This window comes from Hevea brasiliensis, chromosome 1, assembly GCF_030052815.1.
Source record: "Hevea brasiliensis isolate MT/VB/25A 57/8 chromosome 1, ASM3005281v1, whole genome shotgun sequence".
Taxonomy (NCBI): domain Eukaryota; kingdom Viridiplantae; phylum Streptophyta; class Magnoliopsida; order Malpighiales; family Euphorbiaceae; genus Hevea; species Hevea brasiliensis.
In genome coordinates this window covers 126429107-126450259 of record NC_079493.1, presented here as the reverse complement: position 1 = coordinate 126450259, position 21153 = coordinate 126429107, and the positions used below count along the sequence as shown (strand labels likewise).

The 21153-nt window shown below is 31.1% G+C and overlaps 4 protein-coding genes across 8 annotated transcripts; 2 read left to right on the top strand and 2 right to left on the bottom strand.

The window, feature by feature from the left end:
• Positions 1-434: 434 nt before the first annotated feature.
• LOC110660940 (U-box domain-containing protein 44) lies at positions 435-20437 on the bottom strand. 5 transcript variants are annotated; one of them, XM_058152163.1, is made up of 8 exons: positions 19989-20437; positions 19039-19800; positions 18638-18938; positions 16484-17964; positions 15346-15396; positions 1836-1917; positions 825-889; positions 435-669 (listed from the first exon to the last, which is right to left on the bottom strand). In XM_058152163.1, the coding sequence occupies exons 2-4, from the start codon at positions 19789-19791 to the stop codon at positions 16511-16513; spliced, it is 2508 nt and encodes an 835-aa protein (XP_058008146.1). In that variant the 5' UTR covers positions 19792-19800; positions 19989-20437; the 3' UTR covers positions 435-669; positions 825-889; positions 1836-1917; positions 15346-15396; positions 16484-16510. The 5 variants fall into 5 exon arrangements, with proteins under 5 accessions (XP_058008146.1, XP_058008137.1, XP_058008143.1 ...); XM_058152154.1 differs by adding an exon at positions 14682-14825 and having other exon boundaries at positions 19039-20436; XM_058152160.1 differs by adding an exon at positions 14682-14779 and having other exon boundaries at positions 19039-20436.
• On the top strand, positions 2790-9761 carry LOC131169378 (putative disease resistance RPP13-like protein 1). The gene is made up of 3 exons (XM_058128601.1): positions 2790-3068; positions 8061-9709; positions 9751-9761. The coding sequence occupies exons 2-3, from the start codon at positions 8116-8118 to the stop codon at positions 9759-9761; spliced, it is 1605 nt and encodes a 534-aa protein (XP_057984584.1). The 5' UTR covers positions 2790-3068; positions 8061-8115.
• On the top strand, positions 9807-12985 carry LOC131182833 (putative disease resistance protein At3g14460). The gene is made up of 3 exons (XM_058152168.1): positions 9807-12332; positions 12437-12484; positions 12594-12985. Exon 1 carries the CDS (start codon positions 9832-9834, stop codon positions 12013-12015), a length of 2184 nt encoding a protein of 727 aa, XP_058008151.1. The 5' UTR covers positions 9807-9831; the 3' UTR covers positions 12016-12332; positions 12437-12484; positions 12594-12985.
• LOC131169374 (uncharacterized) lies at positions 13285-16019 on the bottom strand. The gene is made up of 5 exons (XM_058128595.1): positions 15945-16019; positions 15346-15396; positions 14682-14825; positions 14239-14278; positions 13285-13325 (listed from the first exon to the last, which is right to left on the bottom strand). The coding sequence occupies exons 1-5, from the start codon at positions 16017-16019 to the stop codon at positions 13285-13287; spliced, it is 351 nt and encodes a 116-aa protein (XP_057984578.1).
• Positions 20438-21153: the final 716 nt, after the last annotated feature.

Sequence of the window (21153 nt, the reverse complement as noted above, 5' to 3'; positions counted from 1 at the left end):
AGCTTGGACCGGAGAGTTTGTGTTGTCTACCGTGTCTGTTATTCCTTGTGATTGCACATCAGAAAGACACTATCATATATTTAGTTGTCGTCGAGTTTCAGTGTGCCTTGTAATAAAATTATGGAACACAAATAATTGCTTTTCTCCCATGTTTGATTTGCAAATTGGATTGTAAAAGTCCTCGCTATAAATCCTTATTTGCGCGGATGTAATCATTGCTTATGTACCAATTGATACTGAAGCTGCTTCAGCGAATATAAGTCTTCAGCCTAGTAATCCCATTCCCAGCGCAAAATAGTTTACTGAAATACAATTAAAGCTCTCCCAAATGCAATTAATTTTTAATGCTCGTTAATAACAAATGATTGATGGTGCATCATGTTTATTGAACCCAGTTCAGATGGAGTAAAACTATTCCTTTAGGGTCCTGCCTCTATTTAACGTGGTACCACCATAAGATTGATAAGGACTAAAGAGCAACAAGTTTTTAAAGAATATTTGGCAAAAATTATCAAAATACATAAAGAAACAAAGATAAAAGGTTGAAGGTTAAATTTGAGGTTGTGTCTATCAGTCCCCAATAAACTTCTGTTTTTTAGATGTGTTGATGTATGGTCAATTTACCCACTCAATCGGGGTTTCGCTCTGATCCATTCTTCTCAACTTCATCTGCATAACAAAAACAGGAAAGACAAGTAAAAAAAATCAGTACATAAGGCTAAACCATTGTCAAAAAACATTTTTTTGCAAATAAAGCTAAAAACAGAAATTTTAAAATTTTTATATAATTAACGGGCAGTTATGAAAAGTGAAGTAATAGTTACCTGAGAAAGCAGCATTTCAAAGATCCATACACTTTGGAGCTCCTTGCTTTTCATAAATAAGATGTCTGCATATTACAAGCATCACAAGCGAGTACTAGAGAAAAACACACATAAGATTAAATTTTCCTCAATTTATAATAAGAGAGATGATAAATCTCAAGCACCATGAGCTTTTCAATGCTAAATCAAATTGAGGAATACAAATCTCAAGTTGTATTCCTCAACTTGGCCTCAGTTCTTTTGCCTTTTGCCAAGCAAATGAGTTGACTTTGAGTCCCAACTCTGAAAAATTTCTGTCAACGCCCTGTTAGGCAACGCTGAACAAAAACCTGAATTGCCATGAACTAAAGCCTCAGCACTGAGCTAGAAGGCCATCTCAAACAGCACAAAGCACAGGTGGATCTGTTTATGCAAATTTTAAAACAAGCAAAGTGGCATGAAAGCAGAAAAAATTAATGAATAGGTTTGACTGATGTCAACAGTCTCAAAACTCTTAGTGGGCCAGCTACTTCAGAAATGCCATTCAAGGTCAATTAAGAACAAATATTTTGAGAGAAGAAGAAATTTTTCTTGAGAAAGGATTGGCAAATACAAACCTCACATAAAAACATATAAGAGAGCTGCATTAAAGTCGTCATTAATACATCCATTATAACTTTTTTATTTTTATGAACTTCATCCATAATAACTGAATCATTGATGAAAGTGTATTTGAAAAGGTAAATTAAACTAATTGGAAAATAACAAATGGAAGTATCCCTCAAGGATTGAGACAATGATCCAACCTGAAAGAGATATAGTCAGACTAATTTGCAAAAGTGATAATGCGATTAGTGCCTGACTAAACTGCTAATTGTCCATAAGGAAATCCAAATTTACTCTGCCAATCATTATTATACAATTCTTTTGCTGCTTAAAAAGCTAAACTGATTCAAATGACTGCTAATTGTCCATAGGGAATTTAAATACTACAACTGATATATAAATATTCAGTACTTGAGAAGCGAATACCTTGGCTTTAAAATTTTTAAGAATCAAATGTGGGTAAGCCTCAAGCATTGCTCCAATGGCTTTTTTGTCCATGTATAGTAACCTACAATTAAATGCTTGATTAGCATATTAACGGACTGAACAACTAAGCTGATTTTTGTCCATGTATTGATTTTTGAAGCTCGGCAGCATTTTTATTATATATTCTTTCACCCTTTGTATGCTCAACTGATTATGTTCAGTGTCTTGATATTTTGGTTTAGATTAAAACCAAAAAAGTACTATGGTAATTTAAATTCATTTTAATTGTTTGTCATTTTAAATATATAGTGATATATTTATTTTATATATATATATATATAGTTTTTAAATATAATTTGAAAATTTATTTAAAATATATAAATTTATTCAAAATATTAAAATATTATCATTTTTATATTATAAAAATTTTATTTCATTTAAGAAACAGAGAAGAAAAAGAAAAAAAAAATAAATCAGCATAAAATATCAAGCATTGCAATATTCTCTGGTCATGAATAAGATTTAATTTCATGGATGTCTTTTTTTTATAAAAAAAAAAATGGAGATTTCACATAAAGTAAAGAACATTAAAATGGAGATTTATGCTAAAGAAAAGAATATTGCAATGCTTGTTTATTCTCCCTATGCTTTGCTTAATAGCAAAGCAATGCTTTTGCTTTGCTTCACTCAGAGGGCAAAGTATATCCTGGAAATTTAAATTCTCTTGCTGCCTACTTTCATTCTTATGTGCTCTTTTCTAGTCTCTTGCAATCTGCACTCTTTCTTCTGCTCTCAAACTGCACTCTCCTTCAATTTTTAAGGGTCGTTTTGTTCACTTGAATTCTTCATTTTAGAAGTAAAAAAAAAAAAAATCCAGAGGCTTCTTTTGTTTGTTTGTTTGTGCTCCTGCATCTAATTTCCAATTTATTTTTCCCCTAATATTTCAAGAAGAAGAAGAAGAAGAAGAAGAAGAACTTAGCTAAAGGTTTAATAGCAAATAATCCCTTGAATTAGCTTTTCTTAATTTATTCTTTGATGCTGATCGATGTTATGCTTATCTTGGACAGGGGAAGAAATGGTTGCTTCTGTTCCTTTGTGTTCCTCGATTTCATTTTGAATAATCTTTCCCCTAATCTTCAAAAAGAAAAAGAGCAAGATCTTAGTTTCATGCACTTCTCTGATCCTTGAGGTTGTTGAAAAGGGTGGCACTTTGCACTTCTCTGGTACATACACGTACGATTTTTTTTTTTTAATTTACACATTTAAAAGATTATATAAAAAAAATATATTATTTAATTTATTATGGATGAATTATTTATAGTAAAGATAAAAAGATATTGCTCCATCTTATAAATATAGGTTTACTTTTTTTTTTTTTCATTTATCCCAAAATTATAGATGACTTTTCTTTCTAAAATAATAGTCTGTTCATGAATATGAAAATTTATTAGTTACAAGAATAATTTAATAATATGAATAATTTAGAGTATATTAAAAAAAGATTAGATGAAATTTATTGTTTTAAATATATTAATTATATTTTCTTAATCAATATAAAAATAAAAATCACTTCATTTTTACGAGACGGAGAGAGTATTAAACTTTTGCATTTAATAATAATAATAATAGTTATTATTTAAATGTTAGGATATTAATTTTCTGTTTAACAATAGTTAGGATATTAATTAGGCAAATCAAAATATAAGGAGTTATTCTTAAACTTCTTTAAAAAAAAATCTTTATTTAAAAGTATTAATTTTATATTGATAATAAAAACTATGCAATAAAATATAATTAATTTTTTTTTTAACTAGAGTTATGTTTAATGGATTCAGTGTGAGACCTTGACAGGATTAATTGGGAAGAATAAAAGAACTTATATACTCTAAATCCTAACTACTAAGATAAATAAAATTAATCATTTTAAACCATGTACTTTAAGCTTTAAAAGTTATTTAGATCATTTTAGTCTAGAGTTACATTCAATTGTTTATATATACAAGTATCAAAAATTAAAATTAAATATAAATTTTTATAATATTAATAATTTTTCAAATTTATTATAAATAATGCACTTTTCTATATCTACATCTATTTATAATATATAAAATTATTAATAAACAGAGAAATGTATAAATGAAAAAAAAATCTTAATTTTAATTTATTTACAATATTAAAATTTAAATGGGTAAATTATAAATTAACAATAAAGTAAAAAAAATCAGTTCTTTTCTTTTATGAGTAATAATTTAATTCATAAAGTTTCATTTCGTTAACATATTAAAGTAATTTTTATATAATCTAATATATAAATTTTCATTTAAATTAATTGTTTGAAAGATTAAAAATTTGATTGAAATGAAAATTTAATTTAAAATACAACTTTTTAAGTATATTTATAAATTGTGAGTAAATTATGATTTTGTATTATCAAAATAAATTATGTTACATCATATAAAAATTAACTTTTTGGATAATTTTTTTCCTAAGAATCATGTTCAAAGTTTTTATAATTATTTACTTATTAAAAAAATTACAATAAATAAAATAATTATAAAATAGTTATTATTTTTATAAAATATATAATAAATAATTACTTAAATATAATATTTTAGAGTCTAAATTATTTTAAATTAAAAAAATTAATAGTGTTAATAAATTTAACAGAGTTAACAGTCAATTATATGGTAAATACTAACCTGTTAATAAAATCAAAACTGCAGGATTAAATTGTTTCCTAAAAAAATAATTTGATTTGTGATTTTTCACATAACTTAAGGACTAATTAATAAGTCACACAACTTAAAGTGATAATAATTTAATTTTTAATTTATCTAAATATGAAAATAAATATTATTTTTAAAAGTATTTTTTTAAAAAAATTATTTCAAATAAGTTATTAATTATATTGAACTCATATGATATTTTATTTTTTTTCCTCATTAAAATAAAATTTATCTGTGGACACTCAAATTCCAAAATTTTAAATAATATATTTCTGTAAAAATAATAATTGAAGCAACTTATCTTCTATAAAATAAATTAAACGAGTATAAGATCTTCATCAATTAAATCTTATCCGTTCCCTTAAGATCTTTGGGGGGTGATAATTTAATTTTTGGTCTTTGTAATTAGTCAGTCCACAGTACTCTATAATAAAGTGTTTATCTTAACTTATAAGATGATTAAATTAATTTATAAACTCTAAAATTTAGTTGACCTATTTGTTTATAATAATCTTTGAGTTTAAGTTTATTAAAAAAAATTAGGAAAGCTAAATTTTTCATTTTGATACTTATAAGTTTTGTATTTACAAATTAATTTGAATAAATGTCTTATTATCTTATTCTTATTTTCAAAATTTCATCGTAAAACTAATCCAATATCTTTTTTATCATTTTAACAATAAATATATTTATAAATTATTTTTTATTAAATACATTAATTATTTATTAATAATTTATAAATACTTTAATCAAATACATAATTATTTAAAATTTTAAATATTTACAAAAAAGATGTTCGTCTTAACTTATAAACTAGTCAAATCAGTTTATAAATATAATTGACCTGTTTATTAATAATAATTTTTGAGTTTATAAGTTGAGTTTATAAATTTAAAAAAATAAGTTTGGAGAACCCAACTTTTAATTTTAGTACTTACAAACTAATTTGACAAAATATTTTACTGTATTATCTCTATTTAATTTTTAAAATTTTATTATAAATCTCATTTAACATATTTTTTATTATTTTAATAACAAATGTACTTATAAGTTATTTTTTTACTAAACACATTAGCTGATTATTAGTTACTTATAAATACTTTAATTAAGTATGTAATTGCTTAAAATTTTAAATATTTATAAGTTGATTTTCATAAGTTAAATGCCCTCAAACTCAAATTAGTTTATAAGTACTAAGTAATTATAAGTATTACGTGCTTATAAGCTGATTTTTATTAGTTAAACCAAACGCTCTTTAAGTTTAGCTATTATAAGTTTACATCAAGCAAGTTTACCACTTACTCCTCGCACTTTCATTTTATTACACCAATACCCCTTGCACATATTTTTCTCTGCCATCCTTAACTTATTATTCATTTCTTAATTATCCACATATATATGTGTATGTAGTCTTAATTTTAAATTATTTACAATATTAAAATTTGAGTGGGTAAATTACAAATTAACACTAAGAAAAAAAATCAGTTCTTTTCGTTTATAAGTAATAATTTAATTCATAAAGTTTGATTCCGTTAGTATATTAAATTAATTTTTATATAATCTAATATTAAATTTTTATTTAAATTAATTATTTGAAAGAATAAAAATTGGGATGAAATCAAAATTTAATTTGAAATATAACTTTTTAATTATATTTATAAATTATAACTAAATTATGTTTATAAAAAATTTATGTATAATTATGTATTTTCAAAACAAATTATATTAGATCATATATAAAAAAATAACTTTTTGGATAATTTTTTCTTGAGAATTATGTTAAAAGTTTTTATAATTATTTATTTACCAAAAAATTTACATTAAATAAAATAATTTTTTTACAAAAGTATAGGGCATAATATAAAAAAAATTAAGAATTTAATAAACATATTATTTATCATTAACTATCTTTTATTATTTGAAAAAAAAATTATTATCTAATTAATTATTTTTAATATTGTATATTTCAATAATTATAATTATAAAATATTTATTATTTTTATAAAATATACCATAAATAATTATTTAAATATAAAATTTAGAGTGAGGATTATTTTGATAATAAAATAAAATTTTAGAGTCTAAATTATTTTAATTAAAAAAATTAATGATGTTAGTAAGTTTAACAGAGTTAACCATCAATTAGATGGTAAAGACTAATCTATTAATGAAATCAAAACTGTACGGTTAAATTATTTTAAAATATGATTTAATTTGTGATTTTTGACATGAAGACTAATTAATAAGTTACGTAACTTAAAATGATAATAATTTAACTTTTAATCCATCTAAATATGAAAATAAATATTATTTTTAAAACTATCTTTTTAAAAAAACTATTTCAAATAAGTTATTAACTGTATTAAACTCATATGATATTTTTTTCATTAAAATAAAATTCATCAGTGGACACCCAAAATCCAAAATTTTAAATAATATATTTCTGTAAAAATATTAATTGAAGCAACTTATCTTCTATAAAATAAATCAAACGAGTATAAGATCTTTTGGGGTGATAATTTATTTTTAGTCAATGGACAATACTCTAAGTTTAGCCCTTGTAAGTTTATATCAAGCAAGTTTGCCGCTTACTCCTCACACTTTCATCTTATTACAACAATACCCCTTGCAAATTTTTTTTTTTCTGTGACATCCTTAACTTATTATTCATTTCTTAATTATCCACGTATATATGTGTGTATCTTTTTTATTTAATGCTCAATAAAGTACAGTTCATAATTAATTTAACATAATAAAATACTGTCAGATTTATATTTAAAAAACATAATGCAGTATGATGTTACAAAAAGCTAGTCAAAAGGAAATAGAAATTTCAGATAAGCAAAGAACAATAAGAACTTTTAATTTGTTTCTTGAAACAACATACGAGAATATTTTAGAAAACTTTTATTTATATATCTTTCAATATCTAATGTTTACTTCAATTTTAACTTATATTATTAGAGAAGATATAATGAATTTTATATTTTCAATATTATTATTTTAAAAGAAATTCATCAAACTCGATAATTTTAAATCACTTATTAATTCACTTTGACCTGTCCAATTATTTAACAACATAATAAATTCTTAAGTTGTGTGTGAATTTGAGTAATATTTTAATTTAATTCACCTGATTTAAAATTTATGTAAAAATTGTAAATTGAAAATAATTGAAGAAAAAAAATTTATTGACATATTTTTATTTGATATTAGAAGATGAAGAGAATTTCATTAAAAGAGGTATTTGCTGTTACTTTTTATTCGAATTTTTTTTATCCTTTTATATGTTTTTAAATTATTAATTATAATAGTTCCAATATAAATTTTATAAAACTATTTAATAAAATCATTGCATATATTAATCATATTAAATCTCACATTGGTCTCACGATTACAAATTCTTCACTTGCATTCGTTTCTAATTATTTGGAACATAATTACTTCTTCAATGTTTGCAGAATTTTCATCCTTATTTCTCATTGCTTTGTTTCCTTAGATCTTCTTCATCAATTTTCTATCCTTAAAATCACACCCTTTGCAAAGAGATATCCATGGCGGCCGAGGCAGTAGCAGGAGCATTTCTCTCCAGCATGTTCCAGTTTTTGTTTGAGAGGATGGATTCTCCCGAGATTGCCGCATTTTTTAAGGGCCACAAACTAGACCTTTCACTGGTGAAGAAGTTGAAGGTTGCTATGATCACTGTTACTGGATTGCTTGATCACGCTGAGGAAAAGCAGATTGTTGTGCCTGCCGTGAAGAAGTGGCTTGATGAGCTCAAAGATGCGGCCTATGAGGCTGATGACTTGTTGGATGAGATTGCTTATGAAGCTCTGCGATCAGAGTTAGAAGCTGGATCTACGACAAAAAAGCTATGCAGACTTTTCTCTTCTCATAACCCATTTGACATGGCAGTGAATGCAAAATTAGAAAAGATCCTTGAGCTACTTGAATATTTAACAAGACAGATGAATGCCCTGGGTCTAACTCTGAGAGAGGGCATTGGAGATAAACCATCATCGCACAAAACACCAACTACTTCACTGCCAGATGATGAATCTAGTATTTGTGGCAGGAAATATGACAGAAAAAAAATCACAGAGTCATTGTTATCTAATAGCCATGGCATAGGTGTGATCTGCGTCGTTGGTATTGGTGGCATGGGTAAAACTACTCTTGCTCAGCTTGTTTACAATGACAAACAAGTAGATCGACACTTTAATCTCAAAGCATGGGTCTATGTCTCTGAAGAATTCAATGTCTTTAAGATAACAACCGAAATTCGTAGCAAGGTGTCTTCAGAGGATTGTAAGGCTAACAATTTAAGTGAGCTTCAACAAGAGCTAAAGCAAAAATTGGAGGGAAAAAAGTATTTGCTCGTCTTGGATGATGTCTGGAGTGATAAGTATGCTGAATGGGAAAGTTTATTGAAACCTTTGAAGGCAGGGGCACAAGGAAGTAAGATTGTTGTTACAACTCGCATCCAAAGCATAGCATCAGCTATGGAAAATAACCAGATGCTCATTGATCTAATTCATCCTTTGGAGAAATTAAGTGATGACGATTGCTGGTCCATGCTTGCAACATATGCATTTCATGATGAAATTTCCAATTCATCATTTGAAGCTGTTGGTAAGGAAATAGCCAAAAAGTGCGGAGGTCTACCATTAGCTCTGAAAACGATAGGGAGTCTCCTCCGATCCAAAAGAAATGATAAGGAGTGGGAGAAGATATCACAGAGCAATATGTGGAATTTGTTGAGCGACAACATTGTTCCAGCTTTAAAATTGAGTTATCATTATCTCCCTTCGCATCTAAAGCAGTGTTTTGCTTATTGCGCAGTGTTTCCAAAGGGTTATGAATTCTACAAAGAGGATTTGATTCCTTTATGGATGGCTGAGGGTTTCATAATGGAAGCCAAAGAAGGTGATGATAATGAAGATTTGGGTGACGCATGCTTTAAAGATCTTGTGTCAAGATCTTTCTTTCAGGTGTCTAGCAGCTCTCAAAATTGCTTTGTTATGCATGACCACATGCATGACTTAGCCAAATCCATATCTGGAGAATTCTGCTGTATGTTGGATAAAAATTCATCTGATAAGGTTCCAACAAAGACTCGTTATTTATATACTCGTCATGGACGTGATCGTTATTCATATGATTATTACAATTCAGGTGGTTATTACAAGTTTATCATTGAGAAAGTCAAGGAAAGCCAACTATTACGCACCTTCTTTTTCGATGCATACTTCTACCGAAATTGGAGGGTCATGCCTGCTTTATTTCCAAAATTCAAACAATTACGAGTTTTGGTTTTGTATGGTTATGACAAGAGAAAGTTACCAAATTCAATTGGCAATTTGAAGCATTTGCGATATTTGAATCTCCGCGGAGCATCAATCATAGAGCTACCTCAATCTGTGAGTAGTTTGTATAATCTGCAAACTTTAATTTTACGTGATTGTGAAGATCTCGTTGAGCTGCCTACCAATTTGGCAAGGTTAATCAACTTGTGTTGTCTCGACCTCAGAGGAACAAACTTGCGAAGAATGCCACCGCAAATGGGTAATCTAGTGAAGCTCCGAACGTTGACTAATTTCAGTTTGGGAAAATGGTGCGGGTCAGGAATCAAGGAGTTGGGAAAGCTTCAACATATACATGGAGAGCTTAGCATTGAGAATTTGCAAAATATTAACCCTAAACATGTTTGGGAATCCAAATTGAGGAATAAAGAGCAGCTGAAGACACTGGAGTTCAAATGGGGGGGTAAAAGCAAGGATGCAAAACATGCAAAAAAGACGCTTGAGCAATTATGGCCTCATGAGAAAGTGGAAAATCTTTACATAGTGGGTTATGATGGTACAATATTTCCATACTGGGTAGGTTCCTCTTCATCATCCTTGTCAAATTTAGTATGCTTGAAGCTCAGTGAATGCAACAACTGCTCATGTTTGCCTCCTCTTGGGCAATTAGCATCTCTGAAGGACCTCTCAATCACAGGATTTGCAAAGCTTGTGTCCGTGGGTTTTGAGTTCTATGGAAGTTGCCGTCCCCCAATGAAGCCATTTGGATCCCTCATAATTTTGAGGTTCGAAAGGATAGGACAGTGGGAGGAGTGGAAAAGTGAAGATGGAGCTTTCCCACACTTAGAAGAGCTTTATGTAGAACGTTGTCCCAGACTTATAAAGGCACTGCCCAATAATCTTTCTTGTTTAAAGAAGCTTCAAGTTGTGCGATGTAAAAAGCAGCTTGTGCCTTCACTTCGAGTGCCTCCTACCATCCTTGAAATGATGTTAGAGGATGATTCCCGTTATGTGGTGTTGAAGAAATTGCCTTCTGGGCTGCATAGAATGGAAGTAATGAAATTGGACTCAGTAAATTCACTATTAGATGGATTAGAACAAGCGTATGGTCTTGCCTCTACTTTAGAAGAAATCGAATTGTCTTGGTGTGCAATTGAGCGGTTCCCGTTGGAGATTTTCCCTAATCTACAGAGAATTGATATCTCCTGGTGTAAAAATTTAAAATCCCTCTCTGCAACTGAGGAAATTCAAGAAGAAAGCAGTTCCTGTCCTAATTTGACGGAGCTTTTGTTGAAAGGTTGCTCAAATTTGAAGTCGCTGCCTGAATGTATAGGCTCTCATCCTTCCCTTGTGAAATTGGAAATTGAATACTGTGGAGAACTTGAGTTATTTCCAAAAGGTGGTTTGCCATCGAAATTAGAATCCCTTGCCATCGCTTATTGTGGAAAACTCAAAATAAAAGTCATTGAGGGCATCGACAATAATTACGAAGGAGATGAGGAAACGCTGCTGCTGCTGCCCTCCACTCTCACCCGTCTTAGAATCGATAGTCTTCAAAATCTGGAATCTCTCAACTACAAGGGACTTGTACACCTAAGAGAGTTAATCATCCTCTGCTGCCCTAACCTCCAGTCCATTCCATATTGCATGCAAGACCTCCTCCCTTCCCTTGTGAAATTGGAAATACATGGTTGCCCAAAACTGGAGCCGTTTCTAGAAGGAGGTTTGCCCTCTCAATTAAAATCACTTGAAATCAGTGGCGGCCATGGAGCCATTGCTGGGCTCATGAAACGCGATTTCCGGACGCTGCCAGACAATGAAGAGGAATCCATACCAGAAGAGACGCTGCTGCCCTCCTCTCTTACCAATCTTTCAATCTCGAATTTTGACAATCTCAAGTATCTAGAGCTTCACCACCTCACTTCTCTAAATGAATTGAGCATTGATGATTGCCCTAATCTCCAGTGCATAGCAAAAGAAAGGTTGCCCTCCTCCCTTTCTGATCTTTATATCGGATTTGGTTGTCCTCTGCTAAGTCAACGGTGTAAAGAGAAGGTGGGGGAAGATTGGCCCAACATATCTCACATTCCAGCTATACGTATCTTACATTCCAGGTATTTATATTTATCAAACATGATGAGGTATTATTAGTTGAAACTTAAATTTGAAATTTCTTATAATTTTATGCTTAAAAGTGTTTCTCTATTTCATCGTAATCATTGGTTATGTCCTGTTATCATGCATCTTTTTTTTTTTGGGTTATTCATCATAATTTTCAATTTTTTTTTCATACCTTACACCTAAAATCTTTTTCCTTGTACTACCACTTTATACCATATATTAGTGTACAACACTAAGTATGTTGAACATGATTGGATATTCAATTTTTTGTTATTAATTTTCTTTGAAGGAAAGCGAAAAAGATTTTGTAGACAAAGGAAATTTATCACGTGAACCAATGAACTTGAGTAAGTTGTTCATTGCAAAGACCTTGGCTGATATCATTGCGTACTAACAATTACCAAGTTGTTATTTCTAGCAATCATAATATCAAACCATAATTCTGATACAGGTTCCTCATCAGAAAGCTGGACATAAACAGCTTTATCACTTTAACAAGGTATGAGTTATGCTGAATGTGAATAATGCTAGAATTGTTTGTTTCAATGAATATGATCCTAACGTGGCTAATGAGTGTACTGAATTTCAATTTACATTCATGTCGATAGTTTGTTATAACAAGTGGAAGAGGAAGCATCAATTGAGAATAAAACAAAAGAATGAAGATAGTTTCGAGTCTAGAAGAAAATGCCTACTGAAGCTTGGACAGGAGAGTTTGTGTTGTCTACCGTGTCTGTTATTCCTTGTGACTGCACATCAGGATGATACTATCATATATTTTGTTATGGCACACAAATAATTGCTTTTCTCCCATGTTTGATTTGCAAATACTATCATTGGATTGTCAAGTCCTCCATATAAATCCTTATTTGCGTGGATGTAATCATTGCTTATGTACCAATTGATACTGAAGCTGCTTCAGCGAATACAAGTATTCAGCCTAGTAATCCCATTCCCAGCCCAAAATAGTTTACTGAAATACAATTAAAGCTCTCCCAAATGCAATTAATTTTTAATGCTCATTAACAACAAATGATTGATGGTGCATCATGTTTATTGATCCCAGTTCAGATGGAGTAAAACTATGCCTTTAGGGTCCTGCCTCTATTCAACGTGGTACCACCATAAGATTGATAAGGACTAAAGAGCAACAAGATTTCAAAGAATATTTGGCAAAATTTTCCAAAATACATAAAGAAACAAAGATAAAAGGTTGAAGGTTAAATTTGAGGTTGTGTCTATCAGTCCCTAATAAACTTCTGTTTTTTAGATGTGTTGATGTATGGTCAATTCACCCTCTCAATTTGGATTTCGCTCTGATCCATTCTTCTCAACTTCATCTGCATAACAAAAACAGGAAAGACGAGCCAAACAAAATCAGTACATAATACTAAACCATTGTCAAAACAACATTTTTTTTGAAAATAAAGCTAAAAACAGAAATTTTAAAATTTTAATATAATTTAGTGGCAATTATGAAAAGTGAACTAATAGTTGCCTGATAAAGCAGCATTTCAAAGTTCGATACACTTAGGAGCTCCATGCTTTTCATAAATAAGACGTCTGCATATTACAAGCATCACAAGCGAGTACTAGAGAAAAATACAAATAAGATTAAATTTTCCTCAATTTATAATAAGAGAGATGATAAATCTCAAGCACCATGAGCTTTTTAATGCTAAATCAAATTGAGGAATACAGATCTCAAGTTGTATTCCTCAACTTGGCCTCAGTTCTTTTGCCTTTTGCCAAGCAAATGAGCTGACTTTGAGTCCCAACTCTGAAAAATTTCTGTCAAGGCCCTGTTAGGCAACGCTGAACAAAAACCTGAATTGCCATGAACTAAAGCCTCAGCACTGAGCTAGAAGGCCATCTCAAACAGCACAAAGCACAGGTGGATCTGTTTATGCAAATTTTAAAACAAGCAAAGTGGCATGAAAGCAGAAACAATTAATGAATAGGTTTGACTAATGCCAACAGTCTCAAACCTTTTAGTGGACCAGCTACTTCAGAAATGGGATGTGCACCATTCAAGGTCAATTAAGAACAAATATTTTGAGAGAAGAAGAAATTTTTCTTAAGAGAGGATCGGCATATACAAACCTCACATAAAAACATATAAGAGACCTGCATTAAAGTCGTCATTAATACATCCACTATAACTTTTTTTATTTTTATGAACTTCATCCATAATAACTGAATCATTGGTGAAATTGTATTTGAAAAGGTAAATTAAACTAATTGGATAATAACAGATGGAAGTATCCCTCAAGGATTGAGACAATGATCCAACCTGAAAGAGATATAGTCAGACTGATTTGCAAAAGTGATAATGCGTTTAGTGCCTAGCTGCACTGCTAATTGTCCATAAGGAAATCCAAATTTACTCTGCGAATCATTATTATACAATTCTTTTGCTGCTTAAAAAGCTAAACTGATTCAAATGACTGCTAATTGTCCACAGGGAATTTAAATACTGCAACTGTTATATAAATATTCAGTACTTGAGAAGTGAACACCTTGGTTTTAAAATTTTTAAGAATCAAATGTGGGTAAGCCTCAAGCATTGCTCCCATGGCTTTTTGGTCCATGCATAGTAACATACAATTAAACGCTTGATTAGCATATTAACGGACTGAACAACTAAGCTAAATCAAAGGCCTAAAATATAATACAACAATAAAGAGAATACTTACGACATTGAGCAATCCAAAGTAAGCAGTTGGACCAAAAGGCAAATGGCTTATAATTAAACCATCAGGCACACCATGATGCTCTTGAAACAAAATGATATCTGTATAATCATGTGTGCAGCAACTTTCAATAATTTCAGAAATAACCTGCAAAGAAGTAAATATGCAATACTATGCATCACATGATAAAAACTCTAATGTCTTGGAAACATAATGGCTTCGTTTTGGAAAAAAAAACATTTGCAAGAAAAGAAATAATTGAATTCCCATACAATAATATTATTTTTTCCTTGATTTCATTTCTTTTAAAATGAATTCTTTTTTTAAGTTAATAAAAAAATTGAATTTTTTCACTAATTAAGTTTCTAAATATGAGAATTGACAAACAAGTTGATTTAAATTCTTGTAAATTTCTAGCTTCCAAAGAGTCTGAATAGATATGCACATGCTCACACAACAAGTTTCATTAGTCAAATTCATTTGCTTGGCACACGTCTACCATCAAATCAGATTAATTTACATATGCACAGGTCATCAAGTTATCATATTTTTGGTATCGGTTCAACTAATTTACATATGCTCAGGTCATCAAGTTATCACATTTTCAAACAATCAACAGAAAAAAGCGGTCAAGAATTAATGCAGATGCAGGGCAAAAATGACTCACCCGACCACCACGATTGATTCTTTCTGCACTGGGAAATACAAACTTCAATTCCTACCGGATAAGGGGATTGCCAGAGGTAGTGAGCAATCGAATCAGAATCAAACTCCAATTGAATCAGAATCAATGATCAAAACAAATGCAGACACATAACAGCCAGATAATAAATAAAAGAAAAGATAGAATGGAAGAATTAAAAGAAATTATAAACACCAAATCCACATGGTTCATATCGTGTGCGGTTGTGCGTAAGCTAAAGTCGACAAAAACATCGGAATTAATATGTTGATGTCGTTTTGCTTATTGCTAGTATGAGAGTTAGCGACCCAAACTGCATATCAGTGAGTCCTACACGCCAGGCCCAATTTCATTTATAATCATTAGATATAAAACCGGCCATTCTTCAATCAAAATCAGAGTGAAATCAGACTTATCTAACTCAAAATCAAAATCAGAACAAAATTAATTAACACTGAATTGATAAAAAATCAGATCAGAATCAGCCTATTTATTTCCGAATCAAAAATTGATTATTTTTCGAAAAAAGTAGAAAAAAATGCAACCATTAAATTTGATCAAATCGATCGAAATTGAAGTGGGACCTTGTAGTTCAATTCCAGTTTCCTAAATACTGAATTGGAGCCACCTATTCCAGCCTGAACCCACTCTGTGGCCATCCCTAGTTCACATTCCTCATTATATTAAAAAATACATCCAACTTCTTCTAACCAACTTTTTCATGAAGTAATACAAACACCTCACTAGTCACTAGCAAAGTTCGCAATTAGAATAACTTAAAATTAAGTTCTGCAGAGATTAATATCATGTAAAAAAGGAACAAACTTCTTTCTGGGTTTCTCAACTTTGCTAAGATGGCCAAAACACTGAAGAAGTTTGATATTTTGAATGGAATTCCTTTTCTGCAAGACTTATGTGGCTACATCATCCAAATAATCATCTCTTTACAGTAACTAATTCTTGCAATACCAGGCCTGCAACCTCAAATACTATTTCTACTTACACCAGGGTTGCTGGATTTTCATTATTCATCTCAAGAAAACAATGATATGATAACTCAGACTAAAAAAAATAAATAAATAAAGTAATGTGAACTGAGAATTAAAAAAAAAAATGCACGTACAACATTGCTTATATGACACAAATTCTCTTAGAAGTAACTAGATTGAGGTTGCAGGAGCTCTAGCTGTGCCAAAACTTTTGCAACTGATGATTTTAATCTCGGATCACCATTTTGCGCAAGATCAATGAGCACCATCTGAGCCGCTTCGCCGTGTTGTGTTCTGTGTTCCTCAATACTAAACATCCTCTCTAATATCCATAGTGCCTTTTCTTGAGCCTTTACATTACCTGACTCCAAAACTTTTAGTATTGCTTGGAAAACTGACATTCTGGCTAAGTAGTTGCTTCCATTTTCCCAAATTTCATCTTGCAAGAGAGTTGCAAGTGCATCAAGCACGGCTTCATCAGCTTCTCTTTCTTCACCTTCCAATATTTTGATCAGTGGAGAGATAGCACCAGCCTTGACCAAACAAAATGTGTTCTTAACAATGCAATAGCCGTCATGAACTCTGCAAAAAGCCTCTGCTGAATGAGGTATACAGGTCCACCTCGATTTTCTGGACTTTCTTAGAGCTAGTGAATTCTGTGACAGTTGAGCTAGTGAGGTTGCAGCTCTACATTTGGCAACCAATGACCCACTTGACAGCAACTTCACAAGCAAAGGAATCATTCCTAATTCTGCAGAAAGAAGCTGTAGTTTCTTATCAGAAGGAACTGTAAAGCGAATAAATAAGCCTGCAGTGCTCTCCATTAACCAACTTGTTGAGGGCGTTGAAGTTGATTCACTTGAACTCACTATTGATATCAGAATGGGCAGCAAGTTAGATTTCTTAAGCACATATGTTGCTTTCTTATTACTAATGGGAAGATTGCTCAGTATTCCAATTGCAGCAGCTTTTTCACCCTCAGATGTTGACGAAGAGATAATATTTACAATGTTATTAAGATGATATTCTCCAAGCGGTTCCATAAATTCTTCTGGTGAATCTTTAGAAAGAGTGTAAAGCAAATTTAAGGCAGCAGTTCTGTTTTTTAGATTACTCTCCGTCAGGAAGGGCAAGAGAAGCTGAACAGCACCATTTTCCTTCATCTTTTTTCTTATTTTGGATGCCCTAGAATGGGAAGCAATACTATTGAGTGCTTGCAAGACGTGAAATTGAATTACTGGACTAGACAGATTCAAAAGTGAGAGCATCTGCTGGGCAACATCTTTGTTAAACAGAACAGATTCTGATTGAGCTATCCTTGCAAGTATGGCTGATGCCGGCTCCCGAAGAGTCATAAGCACTGATGTGACAGAGAATAGCAGCTGAAGCAAGGGTACTACAATGCCTGAACTGATTAGACGCTGTATGTTTTCTGTCAACATTGATAAATTTTGCAATGCATTTAGTGCAGATAACTTGGCTTCAAGCTTTCCAGTTTTAAACATTTTGACTAGAGGTTCAATTGCCCCATCTTCACCAAGGGAAGCTCTACTTTGATCTGTGAGTTCAATTCTTGAAATTGCTGTTGCCATGAGGATCTTACTCATGTCAGAGCCTGCAAAAACAAGATGACTGTTTGTTGCCATGATGATCTTACAAGACAAGTTCAGAATTTTGTAGGAATAAATTTTGGATCTCAATTGAGCTGAAATTCAGATTACTAAGAAGCTTAGGTAAATAAGTTAAAGTTTCTTATTTGTGGATTAACCTAACATTTATCTTATGCACCTTCAACGAAGATACGTGCTAAGTATCTTCTGCAAACAATTCGTGCAGAAACTTTTACTCAATATGTCATGGAAGATTGTCAATAACAGCAATCTTAGATTGAATGCGATCTAAGAGCCTTACTTTAGCCCTCTTACAGCTTCCTAAATGAAGTCATAGACATAACCTGTCTTACTATTTTTTTTCTCTTCATCTAATAAACTCAATAGGTTACACTTGAACATTTTGCTTAGGATCATATTACTGGTTTTTCTGTTAATATTCTAGCATTAGATTATTTGAATAATCAGAGTTTTTCAATTGTGACACTACTCTGAGTTTGCTAGGTTTGGTAGTTAAATCTTCAACAAGTAATTTTAATAGATGGTTACTGTTATACCAACTCATAAAACTCGATGCTTTGGAATTCGAAGGCACAAAGAGCAACACAAAATTTCATCAGCAGTACAGTACTGAACTAGAAAGCTCAGCTACAAAGCAAAAAGAAGATCTCGTATTACCTTCCTTTAGGTAATGCACTAAAGGCTTAAAGTAACCAGCCTCAGCCATATGAAGTGCATTTTGAGTATTGTTTGACAATGCAATCAACAACTTTCCAGCATCGTGACAAGCAGTTGAATCATCCCCATTAAGCATAGTAACTAGCATAACAATACAGCCTTGAATTCTTCCAATACGTCGCTGGACTGCAGAAACCTCTGAGAGTTCCAATAAAAGCCCTACAGCTTCCCTCCGTTCATCCACATCTCGTGTCAAAGATTTCACCAATAATGATAAAGATTCAACATCGGCCATCTTTTCCTGCAGACTACCATACAATGTAAGATAGCTAACAACTTGAAATATTCATATTTGATTTCAAATCATAAAGATAAAAACAATCAATTCTCATGTGGGTCACCTTGTTTTCAGTATTAACAGAAGCAAGGATTCTTAGCATTTGAATGATAGTCAACCGGTTGTGAGGCTTGCTTGAACCTAACCGATTAAACAGAATTGGAATAACTCCTTCATTATTAATCCACTCATTATCAATAGAATGATCCTTAATAAAATCACGCAATCCCCAGAGTGCAAGCCTAAACTCTTCATCATTACCATACTTAAGTTGCAATACAACATCTTCGATACTAAGAGTAACGGTTTCTTCCTCAATTTCCCTTTCAGAGTCCAGTTCACTCACAAACCCTGATTCTTGACTTGGTCTTGGACTAGGACATGGACTTGTACTTAAACTGGTATTAAACTTGGCATTCATCAATTCTTTATGCAGTGCTGCAACCTTGTCTTTGATTTCTGGAGACACATCAATACTAGCAAAGAGCACAAGGCCTAAAGATCTCCCAAGATCTTGAGTCATGTATTCCATTTGCTTAATGGGTGATCGTGAACCAGTGCTTTTAATCAACTCCTTGGCACCCCTAAGCTCCTTTTCAAGTGATTCAACTGCTTTTCTAACTGGTGGTCTATCCATGACCTTACAATTTTCTTTTAATTCTATGAGAACTGGTGTGAACTTCTCAAGCAGAGCTGCAAATTCAGTAAAAACTTCTTTATCGGATTCGGAGTTCTTTGCCAGTGAGGCAACCTCTTCTGCTGAGGCCTGTAACTCGGTTACAAGCTCAGACAAGCTTCTGCTCTCACATGTTTGCATTTTTTTTTTCTTGCCGGGGTTGAATATCAAGAACTAATTAACAAGAATTCCAGATTTCAATAGATGGAAAAAAAAAAATGGAATAGAGCAATTGAGAGAGGAAAGCGTAGATATACAGAATTCAAATCAATTAAAGATTAACAAGAAACAAATGAACAGAGAGAAGAAATTGAGGATAAAATCAAGAAGAAACTTACTATATATAAGTGAGCGCGTGTCTTTATACAGCAAAAATCAATGAATTCAAGAATTCAGCATGAGAGAAAGTTCAAGAATTCAGAGGAGAAGAAATGAGGAGGAAATGAACCGGAAGAAGAAAAGGGAAAGATTGACTGCAAGCAAAACTCCCAAAAAAACCCGTTTGTTTATTCACTAAATTCGTCTTGGACGGGGATTACAAGCAATTAAAAGATAGAGAAAGACACCCACAAAAAGAAACCAACAAACAACATATTACCTATGCCTACCAAAGACAGGAGAGTGTAAGTCCTGTTGGATTCACCTATTTGTACTCTTCCTTTCCATTCTCAAACTAAACAAGATTTTTCTGCAGGATTTGAAATTAGAGGTTTCTTGTTTGGAGTTTTGCGGAGAAATGTATCTTCTGGGTCATTGTCATTAGTCGGCTAAGACTAGTTTAGTTATATAATAAGATCAATTTTCTTCCTTTCTTGCATTTAATGAGAGGTGTATTGAATAAGAGAAGACCGAGTCAAATTGTCCAGTTTCTGCTTGCTTGCTTCTTTTCTCTGTTTCAAACTATAGCACGGACTGCGTATGGCATTTACTCCATGCTTTGAATGCAAAAGCAAAGAACGGACTGTAAACTCCGTTGAATAACAACGAATATACTTCCACCATTTGGAATCATATAAGTGAGACTCACTGTGATAAACGGTGAAATAAAATGATTGTATTATAATTCTGAAATCCGTGCAATACCTAATGATAACCGCCAGCAAGTGGCGACAAAGTAAAAAGGTTTTGGAGGACTTCACGAAAAATTAATGTTGCTTAATTAGATTTAGGTATAATGTCAAACCGTAGTTAGTTAACGTCAGTTGGCTTGTAATTATTAATGAAAAAGATTAGCACGTGACCATTCTCTTTTAAGAAATATCCTAAAAAATATTTATTTATCAATTAATTTTATTTTAATAATTTTAAAATTATTTTAAAAATTATTAAGTCTTGAATTTAAACTCAATCAAAATTAATTGTAAAGAAATTAATATTTAAATATAAATTAATAATATTAAAATTTTTTTATTTAGATATGATTTATTATAAATTTAAAATATTAATTTCATTTATTTTATATATAAATTTTATTATATATTTTATATTTTTAGTATATAATAA